This window comes from Meriones unguiculatus, chromosome 7, assembly GCF_030254825.1.
Source record: "Meriones unguiculatus strain TT.TT164.6M chromosome 7, Bangor_MerUng_6.1, whole genome shotgun sequence".
Lineage (NCBI taxonomy): Eukaryota > Metazoa > Chordata > Mammalia > Rodentia > Muridae > Meriones > Meriones unguiculatus.
The window spans coordinates 73,812,644-73,835,016 of record NC_083355.1 but is presented as its reverse complement, the minus strand read 5'-3'; the positions used below and the strand labels follow the sequence as shown (position 1 = coordinate 73,835,016).

General features: G+C 36.6%; 1 protein-coding gene across 2 annotated transcripts in view; it reads left to right on the top strand.

The window, feature by feature from the left end:
• Mdga2 (MAM domain containing glycosylphosphatidylinositol anchor 2) overlaps positions 1–22,373 on the top strand; it is an 886,150-nt gene that overhangs the window by 686,923 nt on the left and 176,854 nt on the right. The window contains exon 8 of one of the 2 annotated variants that reach the window (XM_060387567.1): positions 7,683–7,976. The exons of the other annotated variant lie outside the window; for it this stretch is intronic. Within the exon in view, the coding sequence (XP_060243550.1) occupies positions 7,683–7,976 (294 nt within the window). The remainder of the gene's footprint in view (positions 1–7,682; positions 7,977–22,373) is intronic. 2 annotated transcript variants of the gene reach the window in all.

Here is a 22,373-nt window from a genome sequence, read left to right as displayed (position 1 = left end):
GACAAATAAAGGATAGGGGAACTGAGAAATTGTGAACAGAGCAGAGTGTTTAAATGATGCTTATTCATTGCATGGTATGCAGGTTTTCACCCACTCATGAATGTAGGTGTAGGTTTACAAATGAGCAAATTTGTTAGGCACATCTGAAGGTCAGACCTGTTCTGACCAAATAGGAAGTTTTTCACTGCATACATAATAAGATGTGCATGTGTGTATGTGAAGGCTTTCTAAGTAAGGTGGATTAGAATGAATAAGATTCACAGATGATAACATTTTTAAAAGATTAATTTCAGTAATGATGAAAGATTTTTTGAAGAGAGATATTTGTCAATTTAAATTTTAGACATGTTTATAAAGCTAAAGACAACGTAGGAAAAGTACAGAGGTGAAATGTGCTCTGCTTACCTTTATCTCAGGGAAGTTCTGAATATTTCTAAGTAACGGTGATGCCAGGAGAAGCACTGCCTTGTGATTCCAGCACATAGGAAATAGAAGCAAAGGGATAATGAGTTCAAGAGTAGCCTTAGCTAGCCCATGACGGTACAGTGTCCAAGTGTGTTCCATGGTAATTACAACAGGGACTCTCTCTCGACATGAACTGATTGGCCTGCTCTTTGATCACCTCCCCCTGAGGGGGGAGCAGCCTTTCCAGGCCACAGAGGAAGACAATGTAGCCAGTCCTGATGAGACCTGATAGGCTAGGATCAGAAGGAAGCAAAGGAAGACCTCTCCTATCAGTGGACTTTGGGGAGGGGCATGCATAGAGAAGGGAGAGGGAGGGTGGGACTGGGAAGGGAGGAGGGAGGTGTTCACGGGGGGGATACAAAGTGAATAAAGTGTAATTAATTAAAAAATTAAAAAAATAAAAAAAATCTTTCAAAAAAATGAGTAGCTTAAGTTGCCTAGATGGCTGAAGACTACCTAGGGGTAACAATGAATGAGTGGATGAATGAATGGATGGATGAATGAGCAAATAGATAAATAAAACAGTAACCACAGATCTATAGGTCCTGAATATCATATAATTGTCTCTGTTTTTCTCTTGGTTTTGTACAAATGAAGAATTCTTCCCAGGAAGCAACTGGTAGCAATACTTATTTTTTTAGTAAGGAAAGGTCAGTAATTTTCCTGGCTCACATCAAAAACTGTTTGCAAGCAAGCAGAGGTGATGTCTAGCAGAAGCATCTATCAGCAAATCCACATGTAAGTGTGAAAATTTTATCATATCTGAATATTTTTTCACCCCAGATAGCTTTCAAGTATTCTTTACTGTATTCCAACAAATACATATTCACCATGCTGAAAAGGAGTCAAATTTATTGTTGTAAAATCATTGTCAGGACTCAGACTAGAAGTATTTTGAATTTGAAGAACATTCTCTGATTTGTGTTGTGCCATCTGATTGTCTACGCCCAGTGACCATTAAACATATATTCTTACAATGTTGGTGTATTAAGGCATTTTTTTTCAAAATCAGTGATTTTTAAGGTGCTGTAGAATGAGTGGCAATCAGAGTAGTCCCATATTGTTGTATAGTTGTTTTAAAGAAGAGATTATGAAAATAGTATTTCTCTCCAGTGTATAATATACTTTTTTGAATAGAAGAGAAACAAGTGGGTTTTAGTATATGTGCAAATAACTACCTCTTTCTATTACTCACAGCCCATCATAAAATGTCATTACTGATACCCTAATACCTAACTTATGACTGCAAAGGTAAAATATTTATCAAATGTCTGTGACTCATCAAAACCTCAATATTTAAGTATATATTTCTCTCTCTCAATATATGTATATGTCATATATGTATATGTCCTTATGAAATTATTCTATAATATGGGAGCAGTGAAAAGATTGAGAACTATAGAGCATGATCATGGAGAATCGCTCATGTGATAGAGCATCTGTCTTCTAAAACATATGGGGTCTGAACTTTGAGTCTGAGCTACATCAATGTAAAATTACATCCACCAATCCCTGTTTCTTGAAACAGGTTGTTGTTTTCCTCGAAGTCTAAGTAAGACTGTAAAACTCAGATCAAGTGCAGCACAAATTTTAAACTGCAGCAGGAGCTCAGAGCACCCACTGGTCTTAGAGAACACCAAAAAATCAGCTCCTAGCACCCTTTCAGGCAGCTCATAAGTATTTATAATTCCTCTCCAAAGGATTCAGCACTCCCTTCTGATCTAAGGGGCAGCTGACCAAACATAACATACATACATATGGAATTAGAGTTGAATAAAATTAACATTGGGAAAAGAACAATACTGTCATTGCTTTTAAACTTCCCATTGTTTTTGAATGGAAAACATACCTGCACACACTCATCTGATTACATTAATTTACATCCTTATTTCCTTTGAGTGGTCCTGGAAACCTAGTGTAGAGCTTTATACGTGCTGGTCAATGGCTCTCACTAACTACATCCTTACCTTTCATTTGGATTATTTACATCTGTAAATATATTTTACATTGGTCTTTTTTTTTCTTTGCATCAGTTTGTCTAGTGTGACAGTTCTTAAATTCTTGCATCTAAAAGTCATGTGAATAGACCCATTATTTCTTTGAAATCTTATTTTTTTATTTTTATATTTTAGTATCAGTTATACATTCTAGTCTAGGATATATAATCTATTATAAACTATTTTTTTCCTAAAACTTCAAGTGTAATTAAATTAATGCCATATTTATTTTAGGAGTTTTTAAAATATGATTCTAGTCATTACACTGTAGAAAATTATATTTGTTGCATTTTAAAAATAAAGTATACCTTTCATCTTCATAATCTTTTTAAAATTTCACCACAAGCAAGTAACTGCACAAGCATATCTTGATTTCTGGCTCATGGTATTTTTATTTCTGGGACTTCATATGGATCTGCCCGCTTTGAATAATAAAAATTTTCAAGTAAAGACTAAAGGGTTGATGCTCTCTTTTTGCTTTCCAATGTAACATTAAAATATTTTCCTTTTTCGTAATACCAGGAAAAAGTCAGAAAAACAATGTGTTCAAACTGTTTCTTTACATATCTGTGGATTTTTTATTATGTATTAAAATTTATTCACTTTGTGTGCCAGTTGTAGCGCCCTCCTTCATCTCCTCCCAGTCCCACTCTCCCTCCCTCTTCTCACCCTAACCCCTCCCCTAGTCTGCTGGTAGGGGAGGTCTTCCTCCTTTTTCATCTGACTCTAGCCTAATCAGGTCTCATTAGTACTGGCTGCATTCTCTTCTTCTGTGGCCTGTCAAGACAGCCATCCCAGGGGAAGGTGATCAAAGAGCCAGCCACTGAGTTCATGTCAGAACCAGCCCCTGATCCCCTTACTAGGAAACCCACTCATACACTGAGCTGCTATGGGCTACATCTCAGCAGGGGTTCTAGGTTATCTCCATGAATAGACCTTGGTTGGAGCATTGGTCTCTGCAGACACCTGGGCCCAGAATTTTTGGCTTTGTTGCTCTCCTTGTGGAGCTCCTGGCCCCTCCAGGTCTTTCTATCTCCTCATTCTTCTATAAGATTCCCTGCACTCTGCACAAATTTTGGCTATGTGTCTCAGCATCTGCTTTTACCTGCTGGGTAGATTCTTTCAGAGGCCCTCTGTTGTAGTTTCCTGCCCTGTTCCCTTTCTTTTCCTGCTCCAGATGTCTATTCTGTTTGCCATTCCAAATGAGGATTAAGCATCTTCCCTAGAGGAAGAACACAATTTCTAACAAATAATACGCTTTTCAATGAATGAGTTTAGAATATAGATAGTTTTAATGCTTTACATTTCTATGGACTTCTGGGGACTTTTGATATGTTAATATTTTTCTTTTTTTTTTTAAAAAATGCATTTTATTTTTTTATTTTATTATTTTTTTTTATCAGTTACATTTTATTAACTCTGTATCTCAGCCGTGTCCCGATCCCTCATTCCCTCCCAGTCCCTCCCTCCCTCCCTCATCTCCACCGTGCCCTTTCCAAGTCCACTGATAGGGGGGACCTCCTCCCCATTCATCTGATCCTGTTTTATCAGGTATCTTCAGGACTGGTTGCAAAGCCCTCCTCTGTGGCCTAACAGGACTGCTCCTCCCTTGGGGGGTGGGGAGGCCAAAGAGCCAGTCATTGAGTTCCTGTTAGAAATAGTCCTTGTTCCCCTCACTTTGGGAAACCAATTGGTTACTGAGCTACCACAGGTTACATCTGAGTGGAGGTTCTAGGTTATATCCATACATGGTCCTTGGTTGAATGTCAGTCTCACAAATATTGGAAGAACAGTAACATTTGAAGCAAAATATATTAAGAAAAATCCTAGTGAATTTAAGGAAAACAACTGTCGCCCTGTAGGGGTTTGTGTTCCTCCTGTGTTCCCCCATCTATGTCTGTTTCCTTCCTGAACCACTGCCCAACTATCTCACTATCACAGTTTATCTGTTAGGCATAAAATATTTTACTGAGATGCTATTATGTGTAAAATTGTCTTCTGAGCGCTGACAATACAACAATGAAGTGTGCATGTGTTCATTTTGGGAAGCTCTTATTTTTGTTTTGTCATGTAGAATCTAAGATACATATGGATAATAAAACACTATTGTGAAACAAACTATAAGCTGTCATCTCATGGAGTAACTGGGGAGGTGAGAGGCTAAAATCTGTTTGGATAAAGTAGAGTTTATACTCCAAAGAAACATGCTCTGCTTAACAATAACAGATCTTCACACTGCTCACTAACATGCTGTTCCTTTTTCAATATTAGTATTTTATATTTATATTTATATATATGTAAATGACATCATCATTTAAAATCCTTTATCATACTGTACCGTGGCTTTTCTATGACTGAACAAAGCCATCACGCTCTTTTCAGACTTTCTTTTTTTTTATGTTTTATTTATTACAATTTATTCTCTTTGTATCCCAGACTTTCTTAAAACAGGGTGCTAATGAGCAATCTCATTGAGGTTCTTGGAATTCATGGTAACCTGAACAAAGTTGTGATTATGTTGAGAAAGGTAATGACAAAGCAGCAGGAGAAAGGGGAGAATGAGGCACAAGTGGCAAATAGACTACAGAGGTTATCACAAGAGAGCAAAATGATGACATTCCTGGGACATTACTAGTGGCACTAAAAAATTAGGCAGGAATGGAAGACATTTTAATATGTAATATATATATATATATTACATACACAAATATAAACACGCACAAAAGGATTAGATATACTTGAAATTGGCAGGCAAGGGGATATGAGAAATCTAGGAAAACTATCATTTTAATTAGCAGATGGCATATATTGTTAATTAACTATTATTTCAAGAAATTATCGGTATTTTGATTTGGAGATTTGAAAAAACTTGGAATATAAACATAGATTGCAGTTGTAGCCTAGAGTTGGAAAGGATCTACTGTCATTGTATAAAGCAGAGAAAAGTCAATATAAGCAATCTTGGTCTCCATGGGGGGAGGACTTACAGTAATAATTCAGAGAGTATAGTTAGTTGAATTTTAGGATATATATATATATATATATATATATATATATAAACTTTAGTCCAAGAAGAACAAGGGTGTTTAAAGAACTTTTGGAAATTATAATGTTTTTGGTTGAAGAGAGCTGTCAACAAAGGCTCTCTGGTTCAAAAATAAAGCCCTTAAGCCTGTTCAAAATGCACTTCTGCAAGCCTAGCACTTTGGAGGTTGAGGCATAAGGTGATGAGTTAAAGGGCACTGGTGACTATGTCACAAGTTTCAGGACAGCAAGTTTCAGAGTAGTATGGCATAAAGTCATGGAAAAGTTTCACCCAAACTAAAACAAACAAAACATCTTACAGAAGAAAAGGATGATAAGGTGTTATTTAATCCAGTTTTTGTTGCTTAGTAAAACTGGAAGTAATACATAAAAATACCTATTTTAAGCTGTCAGGATAATAACTAAATTCTGTTTTACTAATTTTAATTAGACAAGTTTAAAGATTTTTAAATGAATAATTAACAAATACAGAAAGAAAATGTTTGTGGTATTCATAATAATAAAGTTTCAGAAAAATTCAGGTAGCCAACTGTTTACTTATAATGGCCTAGTGTTTTAGGATCTTTAAATATTCATCATATTAAATCAAGATGTAAATTCTTGCCTTTGGCTTTCCTCTATTTCATGTTGTGCTCTGTCCCTGTCAGAGAGTGAGTGACTTCAGTGCTCACTCAAGAAAGGCAAATATGTAGTTTCAAAACTTTAAAAATTAATGCTCAGATTGGGTACACTTACCACACCGAGGCTTTCGGGAAATTATGTGCAGTGAATACTTAAAGCAAAAGCAATCCATTAAATAGTCTCAAATTATGGTCTTTTATTTTTTCATTTAATTCAAAGAAAACAATGGAAGTTTAGAAATATTAAGTAAGATTGATACATCTTACTTAATTTCGACATTTATTCAATATATTCTAATAGAGGAAGGTTTGGTTAAGAAATAATATATTAAGTCAGATAATTTTGTGAATTATGCATCATAAAGTCACTTGTCTTTCTTCTTGCCTCTTGTCAAAGACCAAGATATTGAAAAGGGCTCTGTTCATCACCCTGTGAGGCCAACGGGTCTGGGCACAAGCAAGTTGTCAGTGTCTCTATTTTGGATTAAATCAATGTATTTTTCCATTCTTAGTCTTGGTGTTCTTACTGGATAAACATTAACATTAAATATTTACTTCTTAGGATTATTAAGAGAGTTGAATAAAAATATAAAATCTCTATGTATGTTTGGCACATACTAGGAAATACATCATATGTGTCAAATGTCAATATCATTTTATTACTATACTTATTTACCCTCACAAATATCATGAAATCATTATATTATGAAGTCATTCAGTTATTTTGTTAAAATATAAATATAGTTTTTAGAATTGCCAGATTTTTGTGGGGGGTGTGGTTTGCTTCCAAAAAAAAAAAGAAAGAAAGAAAGAACTCTAACTAAATATTTAATAGCTACAAAATAAATTTTTAAAGTAATTTTTTCTACGTGTATCCATTTTTTCTGCCAAAAAAATGTGTTGATGTCAATTCTTGGAATGCATATGTTTACTAAAAGAGGACAGTGATTATACGATCCAGCTGTTAGGATGCTGTAATATATATTATATAACTAATTTTTCTTTTTTTTGAAGTTTTGTTTTTTATTAAATTTTTAATTTTTATATTAATTACAGTTTATTTACTTTGTTTTTTATTTTTTTAATTTTTATTTAACTTTTATTAATTACACTTTATTCCTATCTCATTGCTGTTATTTAATTGGTAGTTTGCTATAAAGCTGGTTGTGACTTTGCTGTTAAAGGAAGATGTTGCATGTGAAGGCAACAGTTGAATCAATTCCTTATGTTTCAAGCAAAGATAGAGGGCCAGTTAATGGATAGTAAGGCAAGACATTGAATAGAGTTTCTTTATATTGACTATTTGCCTTCAAATGTAATATTATACTTACTGTGAGAATGTATATTGTCTTCATTTGAGAATAAACAATGAAAGTTGTAGGGTTTCCTTAAGTGAGAGCACCTTCCCCTTATGACTGTGGTTTCTATATTTAATGTCATCTGCATTGTCAAATTCCTTCAACCAGCAGAAATTGTTTCCTTATGATATTCTGTGCCTGAATATGTCTTACCAGTTTATACTAACCTTGAAAAATTTTCTTTTTCCCATTTCAAGTTCCACCCAATCTGACTGTTCCACAGGAAAAATCACCTTTGGTCACCAGAGAAGGAGACACAATAGAACTTCAGTGTCAAGTAACTGGGAAACCTAAACCAATCATCCTTTGGTCTAGAGCGGATAAAGAAGTCGCGATGCCTGATGGGACAATGCAAATGGAGAGTTACGATGGGACACTCAGGATCGTGAATGTGTCAAGGGAAATGTCAGGGATGTACAGATGTCAGACCAGCCAGTACAATGGATTCAACGTGAAGCCAAGGGAGGCCCTGGTGCAGCTCATTGTGCAGTGTGAGTAAACGCCCTTTCCCTTGGTTTCTCTGTGGTAAAGAAGATGTGTGATTCCCAGCCTATTTCTGCAAATTGCTGTCCAAATTAAACAACAGTTGCCACTTAATCTGGTTATTATCTAGCTATTAAAAAAGAGTTCTCTTCAAATACACTTTATAAGTATGATGGGGTTTAAGGCTGGAGAATCAACAACCGTTTTGGCTAAGAGCCATTTAGGTTCAAACGAAGCAAGGTGGAGATGGAAGTAAGTGCTAATTCAGGTTACAAAGCTGTCTAGTTTCTGTAGTTCATTTCTTTTTAGTGTAATTGCATGCCTTGGCCCAAATCATCCATCTATTTGAGAATCTCTTTGCTTAAATGTGCATATCTGAACATTGAAATGCTACTTTTCCATGTATGAAGTTGTAACAGTAGGTTGCATAATTATCTAGTAATAGAATTCATGAGGATCTTGTGTGCTGAATCTATGCCTAAATTACCTAACAGATAAGTGTTTAATTATGAGCTAAATAAGATAGTTCTTGAACTGCTTCTATTGAAATTATGGCCCTGTTTCTTACAAAAACTATTATAGGATTAATATTTGCTCTTAAAAGTAATTAAATCAATAAATTTAAGAACTGATAAAAATCTGAGCAATATGACTGGTTTTGCTTACATTGAGGAAATGGTAAAAATCAGCACAGGATTGTAAAAATTGGTCTTATAATAGCAGATGATGAGAAGTATTGTACTGTTGTTTCTATGGTGACAGGAATGTGATTCAAAAAGATAGCAAAAGACATCATTATAATTCGGCTCTTTTGATATAAGTATAAAGGTAAAAGGCGCCATGCTAGAGCAGGGTGCTGGCCGTAATCCCCACCTTGTCCACTCTGGAAGCCAAATACTAGCCACCTTTCCAGGTCCAGCCAGGGATGTCACCTTGCCCTCCAAGAGCTTTCTTATGTGCATTTCTACTTCTTCTGAAGAATTCGCTCATTGGTCTGAGAATCTGCCAGGCCCAAGCAACTGATAACTTCCACAATGTCCCTGCAAGTATCAGTTCGTGTCCTAGGAGCAGCCTCCCTGTCTGTGGACACATACTCCATGTGTACGTAAGACTTGCTCCTGAAAAACTAAAAGTGAAGAGATTCTAATAACACCTTTTTTAACCTAACAAACATCATGCCTCACTATGATACATGTAAGATTATTGATATAAAATATAGAAGACTATTCTACCATACAAATACATACATATACATGGATATCTGTGTGGTGCATCCTTTACAGAAAATTTCATTATTCAATATAGAAAACTAAGGTTTTTTTATTTATATGAGTTTATGTGGTGTATATATGTGTGTGCATATGTACACGCAATAGGCAGACACGTGTGAACATGCATGTGGAAGCGAGAGGTTGACTTTGGGTGTCTTCCTCAGTCACTCTCCACCTTAATTTTAGACTAGAGTGGCTGATAAGGGGTCGGCCTGCTTGTGACAGCCTTGCACTGGGGGTCACAGATGCACATAAGACTTTTTTGTGGGTGCTGAGGACTAAGTCTCTAGTCCTTACTCTCATGCTGCAGCAGGGACTTCACTGATGCAGCCACGCCCTTAGCCACAGACTGTTTTACGCATTGTGCATTCCAAGCGTGATACATTTTTGTTGTGGCTAACTGCTAAGACTGTTAAATTTATGTGAGTGCTAATTAACAAGTGTATTCATATACTAATTCAACTATTTAAGCAAGGATAAATATAGATGTATACATTCTTCCCTGTTCTAGTATCTTTTTGAAATTAAGGTTTCAGGAGTATCTGAGAATTTGTTGACCATTGAACTCAGAGAGATCCACCTGCCTCTGCCTCTCAGGTTCTAACATCAAAGGCCTGCAACATCACAACTGGAAATTTAATTTTTTAATTACTTTTTAAGTTATCAAACCAAGTTTTGGGTTAATTACGACATTTCATTCATACCATTTCCTTAGTCATCTTTGTCCCTCTCCTCCTTCCCTCCCTTGCAGATCACTTTCCTTCTCCCAAGAGCTTCTTTCTAGACTCATGTCAGTATATCCCATTATCATCCCTTAAAATCTTTTTTGTTCTCCTTCCATTGTTCCTTTAGTATTCAAAGACAAACATGTAAGTAAAAATAAAATAATAAAAACAAAAATAAAGGGTATCATAGCCTCATTCACTCTTCCTCTTTGAGATGATGGAACTGCCTCCTTCCCTGCACTGTCTTCTGCTGCAGTCTTTGCATCTGCTGGGGAAGACTTTTAAACTCAATAATTGTACAAAGCTGTCAGTATGCCTTCTAGATCTCTCTTTTTTGAGAATCCAGTCTCAAGCCTCAGATCCTGTCTTCAATATCCTGCCTACTAGTTAAGACGTTTTGTGCTTAGGCTGCTGAACAACACCCTCCTACTTGTGTTTACCTGTGTAACTAGATCAGTGGTTCTCAACCCATGGGTCCCGATCACTTTTGGGGTCACTTGTCAGATATCCTCCATATCAGTTATGTACACTAAAATTTGTAACAATAACTAAATTACAGTTATGAAGTAGCAATAAAACTAATTTTATCGTTGTGAGTCACCATAATACGAGGGATGGAATTAGAGGGTCACAGCATTAGAAAGTTGGAGAACCACTGAGCTAGATGAAAGTTATCAGCACATTCATATCACTGCCTCTTGTCAGTTGCCCAGGCAAATGTCAGGGATGCTTGCTTCTCTGTCAACTCATTCTAGGGTGACTATAAAAAATCTCATCTACCTGCTCTACAGTCTGTATTACCCACAAATCTCTTCTGCAGTCATGTTTCCATTGATTCCTACAATCTAAGGAATATCTCTCCAGGAGGTCATTCTCTTCCTATCCAGAGAAATTTTAAGTGAAGAGGCAGCTTTTTAACTTCTGAATAGAAAAGTTTAAGGACCGTTATCCTGCTAGACATATTCTTCGTTTTTTTTTTTTTTTTTTTTTAGAATAATCCAAGCCATGTTTTCTCAGTCTTCTGAACATGAGACCCTGGCATTGCCTCTCTGCTTGTGCCTTGGCTCCTGTTGCTCCCTGTCCCTGTTTACACAAATTCTTCAAATCCCTTGAGTGTGCCTAAGTACTATCCCATCAGGACAGACCTGAAGCCTTGAACTCTGAGTCAAAGTAAATATTCCTCCTTTAAATCATTTGGTCATGGCATTTTATCTCACCAAAATGATGAATAGCTGCAACAGTTGCCTTCCACAGAACCCTGCTGGAATGTGTCTGCACACTTAATGTGATCAGTATAGAGCTATAGAAGAACCAAGTGATTTTTAAAATAAATATCAATCTCAATTGAACTTGCTTATTTCACTAATGTTACTTGATTCTTGTGACCTTTAGCTTCCTTTGATAGCATACATTACCTTTAGGGATATTGAAAAGGCTGCATCAGAAGCATTAAAGACTAGTTCTAACGTGGTTTTTAAATTTACAGGCAAGGATGACATAAAATCTCTACACTTGGTGCCGCTTTAACTCCCGAGGGAGGGTACATTGAGAATATTTTATTTAGCCCCAGAATCTTCATTCTACAAAATTATTCATTATGATATATGTGCCTCTTGGCAAGTATCTTAATTTTTCTGGACTTTAGATTTCTTATTTCCAAACAAGGGGAAATGTTTGCAGTTTTCACTAGTATTTCCAGTCTTAAATGATACTGAGAAATAATAAGAGCAGTGTGTTCCACGTGCAACAAAATGAAGAATATGGTTATCAGTATGATTCCCGTTGTCTTTTGCAAAGTTTTAAGCTAAACATATATTTTGTTCCTTGCAGATTTCTCATCCTAGTTGATAATTCTCAACTAGAAAGGCTACTATAACAATAATATTACAAGCTGGTATCCTATATACAACATTTTTTTTTAAATTTCTGACACTGTGAAATCCATGATCAAGTGTAAAGCCCTTTTCCCTGCTTCATTGAGGGCACTTGCTTTTCAGTTGGACTCATGTGGTATCAGAGTGGTAATGTTCTCTGGCATGTGTTTTTTAAGGGCACTAATCTCATGTATGTGTTAGGGTGCTCTCCAAAGCCACGCTTTCCAGTGTCTCCCAACAACCCTTAGATTTCAGCCTATGATTTCGGTAGAGAGACCAGCATTCAGATTATAACACTGGTTTGATATTTTTAAAAACTGATGTATCCCTACTGTACTCTAACTGCTCTGAATGCCAAAGCAGTATGTGTGTATGTATGTGTATGTGTATGTATGCATGTCCATGGGAAGGAGTATGTAGACAAAAGCAGATATTCACCAACATTCAAGATTGATCTTGGGTTTTACATGGCTTATAATTGTTGGCGTCATAATACTTATACATAGGTAAATTATTTAATTAATTGATCAGTAATCAGGTTTTCTGTTCCAGAGAAAAGTTAAACAACAGTTCTCAACTTGTGCATCATGAACCTTTTGGCAAAACTCTATGTCCAAAAGTAATTACATTATGATTCAGAAAAATAGCAAAATTATAGTTATGAAGTAGCAACAGAAATAATTTTATGATTGAACGTCACTACAGATGAGGACCTGTATTAAAAAGTCACAGCACTAGGAAGGTTAAGAATCACTGGATCAAAGACAAACTTTAATAAAGTCTTTTTTAATTAAATTTTTATTTTTACATTAATTACATTTTATTTATTTTCTATCCCAGCCTTAACCCCCTCCTTCATTCCCTCCCAATCCCATAACCCCTCCCTCATCTCTTCCCATACCCCTCTCCAAGTTCACTGACTTTAGCTTATTAAGTCTCATCAGGACTGGTTCCAATGTCCTCCTCTGTGGTCTGGCAAGGCTGCTACTGCCTCGGGGCAGGGGTGCTCAAAAAGCCAGCCACTGAATTCATGTCAGAGTTAGTTCCTGTTCCCCTTACTAGGGAACCAATTGAAGACTAAACTGCCATGGACTACATCTGAGCAGGGGTTCTAGGTTATCCATGAATGGACCTTGGTCCTTGGTTGGAGTATCAGTCTCAGAAAAGACCCCTGTGCCAAGATATTTTGTTTCTGTTGCTCTCCTTGTGGAGCTCCTGTTCTCCCCAGGTCTTACTAACTCCCCTTTCTTTCATAAGATTCCCTGCACTCTGCCTAAAGTTTGGTGATGAATCTCAACATCTGCTTTGATACATTGCTGGGCAGAGTCTTTCAGAAGCCCTCTGTGGCAGGATCCTGTACTGTTTCTTGTTTTCTCCTTCTTCCAATGTCCATCCCATTTTTCTTTCTAAGTGAAGATTGATCATCTTACTCAGGACACTCCTTTTTGTTTAGCTTCTTTAGGTGTACAGATTTTAGTATGTTTATCTTGTATTATAGCTCTAGTATCTACTTATAAGTGAGTATATACTGTGTGTGTGTCTTTCTGCTTCTGGGATACCTCACTCAGGATGATCTTTTCTAGATCCCACCATTTGCCTGCAAATTTCATGATTTCCTTGTTTTTAATTGCTGAATAGTATTCCATTGTGTAAAAGTACTACAATTTCTGTATTCATTCCTCCATTGAAGGACTATGAATAAAGCTGCTACGAACATGGTTGAACAAATGTCCTTTTTGTGTTCCTTGAGCATACTTTGGAAGCCTAGAAGTGGAATAGCTGGATCTCGAGGAAATACTATTCTTAATTGTCTGAAAAAGCGCCAGATTGGTTTCCAAAGTGGTTGTACAAGTTTACATTCCCACCATCAGTGGAGGAGGTTTTCCCTTTCTACACATCCTCTCCAGCACGTATTGTCACTTGAGTTTTTGATCTTAGCCATTCTGATGGGTATAAGGTGAAATCTCAGGGTCATTTTGATTTGCATCTCCCTGATGATTAAGGGCTCTGAGCAGTTCTTTGTTTTTCTGATGTTCTATATTCCTCTACAGAGAATTCCCTGTTTAGCTCTGTACCCCATTTTTTTAATTGGATTACTTGATTTATTGCTTTTTAACTCCTTGAGTTCTTTATATATCCTTGATATCAGCCCTCTGTCAGATATAGGGTTGGTGAAGATCCTTTCCCAGTCTGTTGGCTGCCGTTTTGTTTGATGAGTGTCTTTTGCTTTACAGAAGCTTTTCAGTTTCATGAGGTCCCATTCATTGACTGTTCCTTCTAGAGCATGTGCTGTTGGTGTTCTGTTTAGGAAGTTGTCTCGTGTGCCAATGAGTTAAAGGCTTTTCCCCACTTTTTCTTTTAACCAAAATAGTGTGTCTGGTTTTATGTTGAGATCTTTGATCCACATGGACTTTAGTTTTGTGCATGGTGATAAATAATAAAGTCTTAATTTTCTCTTCTCACTTTAAAATATACTCTGCCTGAAAGTGGCTTATTGAAAGCTTTCAGTTTCCTAGAAAGATATTATTACATTCAGTGTTCATTTTTCTATTTTCAATATTAATGGTTATTAATGAGAACCCAGCATGCTATGCAGCATTTCTTTGTTTGAATTAAATGACTGTATCAGCTCCTTCATTGTTTTCAGTAGTTATTGATAGCATTAACCAGTGGAACCTGAGGAAATTTTGATATTTTGAAAATATTAATATTTATATAATTTTTCTCAGCATGCCCACTGCCTCCGTCTTGTCTCTAAGAACTTTTATTTATAAAAACAAAAACAATTTACCTTATATGGTTCTATTCAATTTAAACTCTATATAAATAATTTATGGAAATTTTATATCAGGTCAACAGATACATTATATATATGCATATATATTATACTTAACACATTTATGTATTTTCTTTACTCCTAAGTATTTGAAAATTTAACTTCCTATGTGTATAAATTACATTTTAAGGAAAATGTTTGAGTGACTTTTCTATAACCTAACTGGCCTTGGATTTCCAACAATTCTCCTGTTTGGGTTTCTTCATTCTTCTGGAGAGTACAGCATCATTGATAACCACCTGAGGGATAAATGAGTACCTTGGAAACTATCCAATCAAATACTAAGGGACTCTCCCCTCCTGCAGGACTTCTCAGAACAGCACATTGACCCTGTGCTTTAGAATTAGCATCACCTGGAAGAGGATGAGCTCATCCAGTCTATGGCCCTGTGAAGAGAATCAGCACAGCTCTCCTGTCCGCTTTCGCCTCTGTTGCGCTCTGAATGTAGATGCAGACAGAGCTAACTTAGGGAAATCAAATCTATTAAAAGCGCTTTGTAAAAGCATGAATACAAAATTGGAACAAGAAAGAGCTGGTTTTAACAAAATGACTAAAAGTACAGCTTTAATCCAGCCAAGATTTTTGTTTAGTTAGTCCAATTAGCCAAGTACATCTGACCAACACTGCTGGGCAAAAGGGATTTTAAGAAGTCGTTGCAGCACTTCCTTGAGAAAGTCCTTCCACATGAACCCTCCTTCAAGTATGGCATGAGACTGAGTGCTTGTCTGGTTTGTTTTTTTAAGAGGTATCCTGCCACCTGCTCTCTCCCTCTCTCATTCCATGGTAACATATTCTCTTCTTAAATAAACGAACATAAACATAGATAACTAACACAATTAAGTTTCTTTGCATTTGTTCTTAATATCTACAAGGTTTTTCTTCCAAAATGTAGACTTTAGGCATTAATATATATATATATATATATATATATATATTAACAGTAAACCATTAAAATATATTACAAAGGTGAACAATAACATGTCATATGAACAAACCTGTCTTGGACTGTGAACTGGCTCCAGCTCTGTTACAAAAAAACAAACAAACAAACAAACAAAAAACCAGGAGAGACTAAAGGATAGTATTATGAAATAATGATGTGAAAGTCTAACATTGCAGCAGATGATACCCCTGCAGAGAGCTATATCTACCTGTGGGTACTGGTCAAATGAAATTTTACAAGTTAAGAACTTTGTCTTCATTGACAGTCAGTGTTTAATGCAGACTTATTTATTTTGTTTTATGAACCTGAGTATTTTGATTTCATGTATGTCTGTACATCAAGTAGTTGTGTTCGTGGGTCTCAGAAAAGGGAACTGAATCTCCTGGAACAGATGTGAGCAATGATGTGGGTCTGGCAATTGAAGCCAGGTCTTCTGTAACCACTGATCCATCTCTATAGCCAGAATTTCAATATGTAATACCAGGTGTAGATATTTTGTTTTGTGTATACTATATTAGGTTATATTTGATTGTACTCACGTTTTTTTTTCAAGTTGTTGTAAGCATATCAAAAATCTTTTTTTGCCGTAACTACTTTCTTCCTTATAAGATTATTTTAGGTGAATTTAACATCAGATTGTGTCACCAGACTATAGTATAGAAAGTACAGTTCACCACCAGACCTTCTAACTCACCATCTCCCAGGAACACCTTAAAAATATAGAGGATCAGGCATGGTGGCAAACATTTTAATCTCAATACTCAGAATACAAGGGCAAGCAAGTCTCTGTGGGTTCAGGAACAGCCTTGTCTATAGGCCTACCAGAACCAAACAGTAATACCCTGCTTCAAAACAAACATCTCCTCCTGTTACTCCCCCCCCCCCAAAAAAAAAAAGAAACAGGAACTTTTTTTCATGTTTTGGGAAAGAACTCTTCTGGAATCTGGTGGGTAGAGAGGCCAGGGCTACTGAATATGTGGGAGATGGTTGTAGAACTTTCCTGAAAGAGTTTTTCTTCCAGACTGTAATTATTTTCTAGTAGAGGGGGTCCTAGACCAGTAATCGTAATGTTTTGAGTCACCCCTAATTTAAATTCTTAGAGTGTAGCCCTCTCTATGTAATGACAATAAAGTGTACCTTTATTTATGGTCAAATATTCCTTAAGTAACTCAAGAACTCCAAGAGCCACTGTACTCGTGACAGCTCAAGTGCAAGGAGAGAGAAGAACCACAAAGGGGATGATGAAACTGTGGTAAAACACACACACACACACACACACACACACACACACACACGGAGCCATTATGTTTAGACCCAATACACAGACAGCATTTCTAGAGCCCTTGAAGAGACCTGGCAGTTACCAGAGTTACAGGTTTAAAGCTATGCAATATCATATATCAGAAACCTCCTCGCCCACTGGCGATTTGATACAGAAATGACGTCAGGAGTCAAGATTGACACTCCTCCCTTGTCCTGTTATAAGGACATCAGTGCTAGAATCTTACAGAAGGTGGTTCCAATGAGTAGGCACTGATTTGAGCTTTCCCCTCACTTCATCTTTCTTTTTTGGTTTACAATCTCATCTGCTAAGGAGCCACAGCAGTTCTTTCACTGTGTCACGTTGTTTGTCTTTAAAACTTTGTTCACATTTTCACTTTCGGCATAAACAAGTATGCTTCTAATAAAGTTTTTTCTCAATACACTTTTAGAATAGAAATTGTCTGAAATGCTGTGTCTGTATCTGTTCTTGTTTTTTGAATTCATATTTCTATTGGGATGAGAAAATCTCTATTTTACATTGTTCAACCAAAGCATTTTCATCCTCCTATGAATTACTTTATTCTGGTGAATGAGTAGTTCACGGTTTGATTTGTTCATCATTGAGTAAACAAAAGCAAAAGTTTTCAAAATAAATATTTAACTTGTAATTTTATATATCTAACCTTATATTTCATTGAAATAAATTTAATAACAGATATATAAATATCACCTCTTATAGATAATACGCAAAAAATGCAGATAGAACAATTTTATTGTTTTATTTTACATTATGTGTTTGTCTGTAGGTCAGAGGACAAGTTGTGGAAGTTGGGTCTTAGAAATTGGATGCAGATCATCATGCTTGGTGGCAAACACCTTCGCTTGCTGAGTCATCTCTTGACTATTGAGTAGCATGTTTAAAATAAGAAGGTGATTATGTAAAATTAATACAGAAAGAATATTAAAGAGAGTAAAGAAATGAACAGTACTTAAGAAAAATGTGAAGAAGTTTCTTGTCATTTGTTTGCTTTCGTACAATCTTCCTGCATGTAGTTTCAGCTTCTGTAGACATTATTATCAACGATTTTCCTGAAGCTCTAATTTCTGAACATATGAGCTCATCTACACTGCACAGTTTCTTAGTCTGTAGCATGAGGAGGTTGATACAGAGCATCACAGCTCAGTTAAAGATATGAGTAATTTCAGTAGTTAATATAGTTGCTTCAGGTGTTCACATGAAACCCCAAGGTGCAAGCGTGTCAACCAATCAACCATATATATACGGAAACAAAGATGTGCATGTTGTCATATCACAAGCATGACTATGTGTGCAATATATCTATTCCTTAACTATCCATCCATCTCTTTGCATGTCTCCGTGTTATATCCATTTAAATGACACGATTGTTGAATGAACACTTGTTCCTTCTAATTCAGTCTTCCTTCCTTGTCTTTTCTGACAGCATAGTATATACTGACTCTATTTTAATTCTAAAGTCATGCTTGGGTTGCTATTTATTCCTCCTATCTTCAAATCACATTTTGTTCCTACTGTCTTTCTACTCCACACTCTCTTGCTTGGCAATGTAAAGGCTTATCGGCACTGTGTAGATCTTCCCCAAAATATGTATGTGAGATATTCAGCTGGCTTCTGCAAAATGTCAAGATAGTTTCCAGATGAATTCTAAGATGTGATATAACTAAAATAAAACTTATAGTAATTCTCCTGAGTTAATTTTTTTCTCTTCTAGGAACTCATATACCATCTACCAGGGTCCCTCTCGTCTATAACAAAGCTTATACTCATTATCCTATTTCCCTTTTTCCCAAATATGCATGTGAAACCCTGAGGAATTAGACACTTTATTTAATACATACATTTCTATATTCCCCATCATTACTCTAAAAATATTTTTTCATGTTTGTCATAATTAAAAAGAGAACACCAGCTAGCTAAACAAACAAGCAAGCAAAGTTCATGTGGATTAATTATGGTGATGCCTGGAAAGAATTTAGTTTAGAATTTGCCACAAAGTCAGCAGATTCACTATTTCATATTCTAAAAACCTTATATAAATCTATTCTTACTTCTTGATTTTAATTTTCAGTTACAGCATAAAAACTTTATCTCCTGCAGTAAATTCCTACTAGCTTCTCTGTCCCTGATCTTTTTTCTTTTCCTTTTGACCACCAATGCTTAGTGCTCATCCGTGTATGAGAATGGACAAAGGCTATAAATTTCAAGTGCTAGAACTTTTGTTAAAGTTTTATAGGGACATGCTTCCCTTTGCATTTAATTATTAGACTAATTCCACCTACTGGATATCAGTAGCCTAGGTAGACACGTACAAGACATAGAGGCAGAAATGCAAGCATTTATATTTCCACTTTGATAATTCTCTCTGACTACATATTACCCCAGTCTTTTTTTTTTTTACAAAATCTAAGCATTATTTATTTATTTTTTATAAGCAACAGGGCATTAAAGAAAACCTAAATTCTAACCAGAAGTCACAAAGATGTTTTTTTTTCTTTTTCTGATCATAAAGAAGGTGTCTCAACATTATGTCCTTTCATATTCTACTCTTCCCATTTATTTTATTTATTACCTTGAATACAGAGCCTTTATGGGTGCCAGAGTTACAGAATGGTCAAATCAATATAGCATTTATTTATCTTATTTGATCCTTTAAAATTTTTTTCTTGATCTTTTGTTTTATTCACTTTACACCCTTGTATCCTCTTCCCTCCTTCCTTTCCAGTCCTATCTTCTTTCCCTCTCCTCATCCTTTCCCTCTTAGAAAAGGGACCTCCCTTTCTCATCTATCCAAGTTCATCAAGTTTTATCAAGACTGAACTTGTCCTCTTTGTGTAAGGCCTGCCAAGATAATGCTGCCAGGGAAAAGTGAACTAAAAGCCAGCAAGTGAGTCCATGTCCAGTGTAGTCCCCACTTCCCTTACCAGAGTACCCACTTGAAGCCTAAGCTGCCCATCTGCTACATCTTTGTAGGGGACCTATGTCCAGTTCATGCATGGTCCTTGGTTGAAGCTGCAGTCTAAGCAAACCCGTCTGTGCCCTGGTTAGTTGGTTCTGTTGTTTTTCTGTGGAGCTCCTGTCAGTTCTGGATGCTCTTCTCTTTCCTTCCACTATTCCCCAAGACTCCCTATACATGCTTGGCTGTTAGTCTCGGCGTCTGTTTGGGGGCAATGTTGGGTAGAACCTCTCAAATGACAACTCTGACAGACTTCTGTCTGCAAGCTTAGCATTGTGTTAAGGGGTAGCACTCACCAATAGGGCGGGTCTTTGGTTGAGCCAGGCATTGGTAGGGCATTCCCTCAATCTCCGCTCTCTCTGCTCTATCTTTATCCCTGCCCATCTCATAGGCAAGGTAAATTTTGTGTCAAAGTTTTTGTGGGTTGGCTGGTGTTCCCCACTTTTTACTAGAAGACTAGTCAAGTTAGAGGGTGTCCTCTTCAGTCTCTATGCTCTCTGCAACTAAGAGTCTCTGCTCATATCTGCCCAGGAGCCTACCCTCACTTAGGTCTTCCACTTGTCACAGAGATGTCCCCAACCTCAGCTTCTAATTACAGACCTTCTGACCTCTCACCCTTGCTCTCCTCAGTTCTGATTGTCCTTTTTAAATCCCTGTACCCCCTGGCTCTTCTTTCACCTTTCCCATCTCTTCAGCTATTACCTCTGTCTATTCTATCTCTCCTTGTGAGTGAGATGTATGCACCCTCACTTGGGTCTTCATAGTATGCTTATCTTGTACTATATGGCTAAGAACTGCTTATAAATAAGTACAAAGCATGTGTGTCTTTCTGGGTCTGGGTTACCTCACTCAGGATGATCTTTCCAGTTCCATCCATTTACCTGCAAATTTCATATTTTCTTTGTTTTTAATAGCTGAGTAGTATTCCATTTTGTAACTATGCCTCAGTTTCTTTATCCATTCTTCGGTTGAGGGACATCTGGATTATTTCCAGATTCTGGCTATCACAAATAAAGCTGCTATGAACATAGCTGAGCATGTGTCCCCAGGTCTCATCACTGACTGATATTCCCTTCTGTCCTCTGTGGAATTTATCATTAATGTTTCAGAAAAGGTTAAAAGCCGATTAGCTTATTATCCTGAGTTTTTTTTAATTTTATTTTTATATTAATTACAGGTTATAAACTTTGTATCCCAGCTATAGCCCCCTCTCTCATTCCCTCCCAACCCACCTTCCCTCCCTCATCTCCTCCCTGCCCCTCTCTAAAGCTACTGATAGAGGAGGTTCTCCTCCCCTTCCATCTGACCCTACCTTATCAGGTCTCATCAAAACTGTCTGCAGTGTCCTCCTCTGTGGCCTAGCAAGGCTGTTCCTCCCTTGGGGGGAGGGAGGTCAAAGAGCCAGCCACTGAGTTCATGTCAGAGACAGTCCCTGTTCCTCTTACAAGGGAAACCCACTTGGATGTTGAGTTGCCATGGGCTAAGTCTGAGTAGGGGCTCTAGGATATCTCCATGCATGGTCCTTGGTTGGAGAATCAGTCTCACAAAAGACCCCTGTGCCCAGATATATTTATCCTGAGTTCTTCTACACTTAGTGCTTTGGTCACTTCATCTTTTGTCATAAACACAGTTGAAGCCACTTCTGTGGATCCCATTCTGTACCTCCTTTAAGGCATCACTCAGATGCCGTGTCTTCCATGGTGCAGTCTGAAATTTAGCTGGATGTATTTTTTTCCACATGAAGTATTGTTAATATGTATGATACCAGGCACACAGTTTTTGGCACACACTGAGAAAGACTATAGGCAAATCAGATACATGAATGGGAACACTTGAACATATGTAGTAGAATCTAATTTATGCAAAGTAGTCTAAATGTTTGTGGTGACCATCATAATTATACAACTTTCCATCACTCTCCCTCTTCCTTCTTGTCTCCCACTTCTATTCCGCTTTCCCCCTCCCTATGTTTCCTATGAAAATAAAGGTGAAGTAACGTAATATTCAGAGAATCTTCAAATTTGAATGTTGCTACCAAAACACTGACATAACCAAATACATATGTGTGTAATAACTTTAGAAATCTCCATGAAATTGCATGCTTAAGGTAAAAAAGAGGATCAAATTTCTTTGTAATATTTTTAGTATAAAAATAACTCAGATATGTGTTACAATGATGAAAAAGAATAAAAAGCTTCTTGAAAATTAACAGCACAGACAATTACATGCACTTGTACTTTGCAGAATGGGGCATCTAGAGAAAATTCAGTCCATGACTATAAAACAAAACATAAGAATAGGTGACAACGTTTAAGTGCCTGATGACGAATTTATAATTTATAAAATAATTTTACCATAGTCTTTCCCATTGTTTGCTTTCTAATTAACTCTTACTTAGAATAAGGGTAGTTAATAAGTAGAACTGTAAGTCTGCAAACTCATCCAAATGTCATTCATATAGATCTCTGCAATTTTTCTTTTTTTTTTTCATCAATTACAC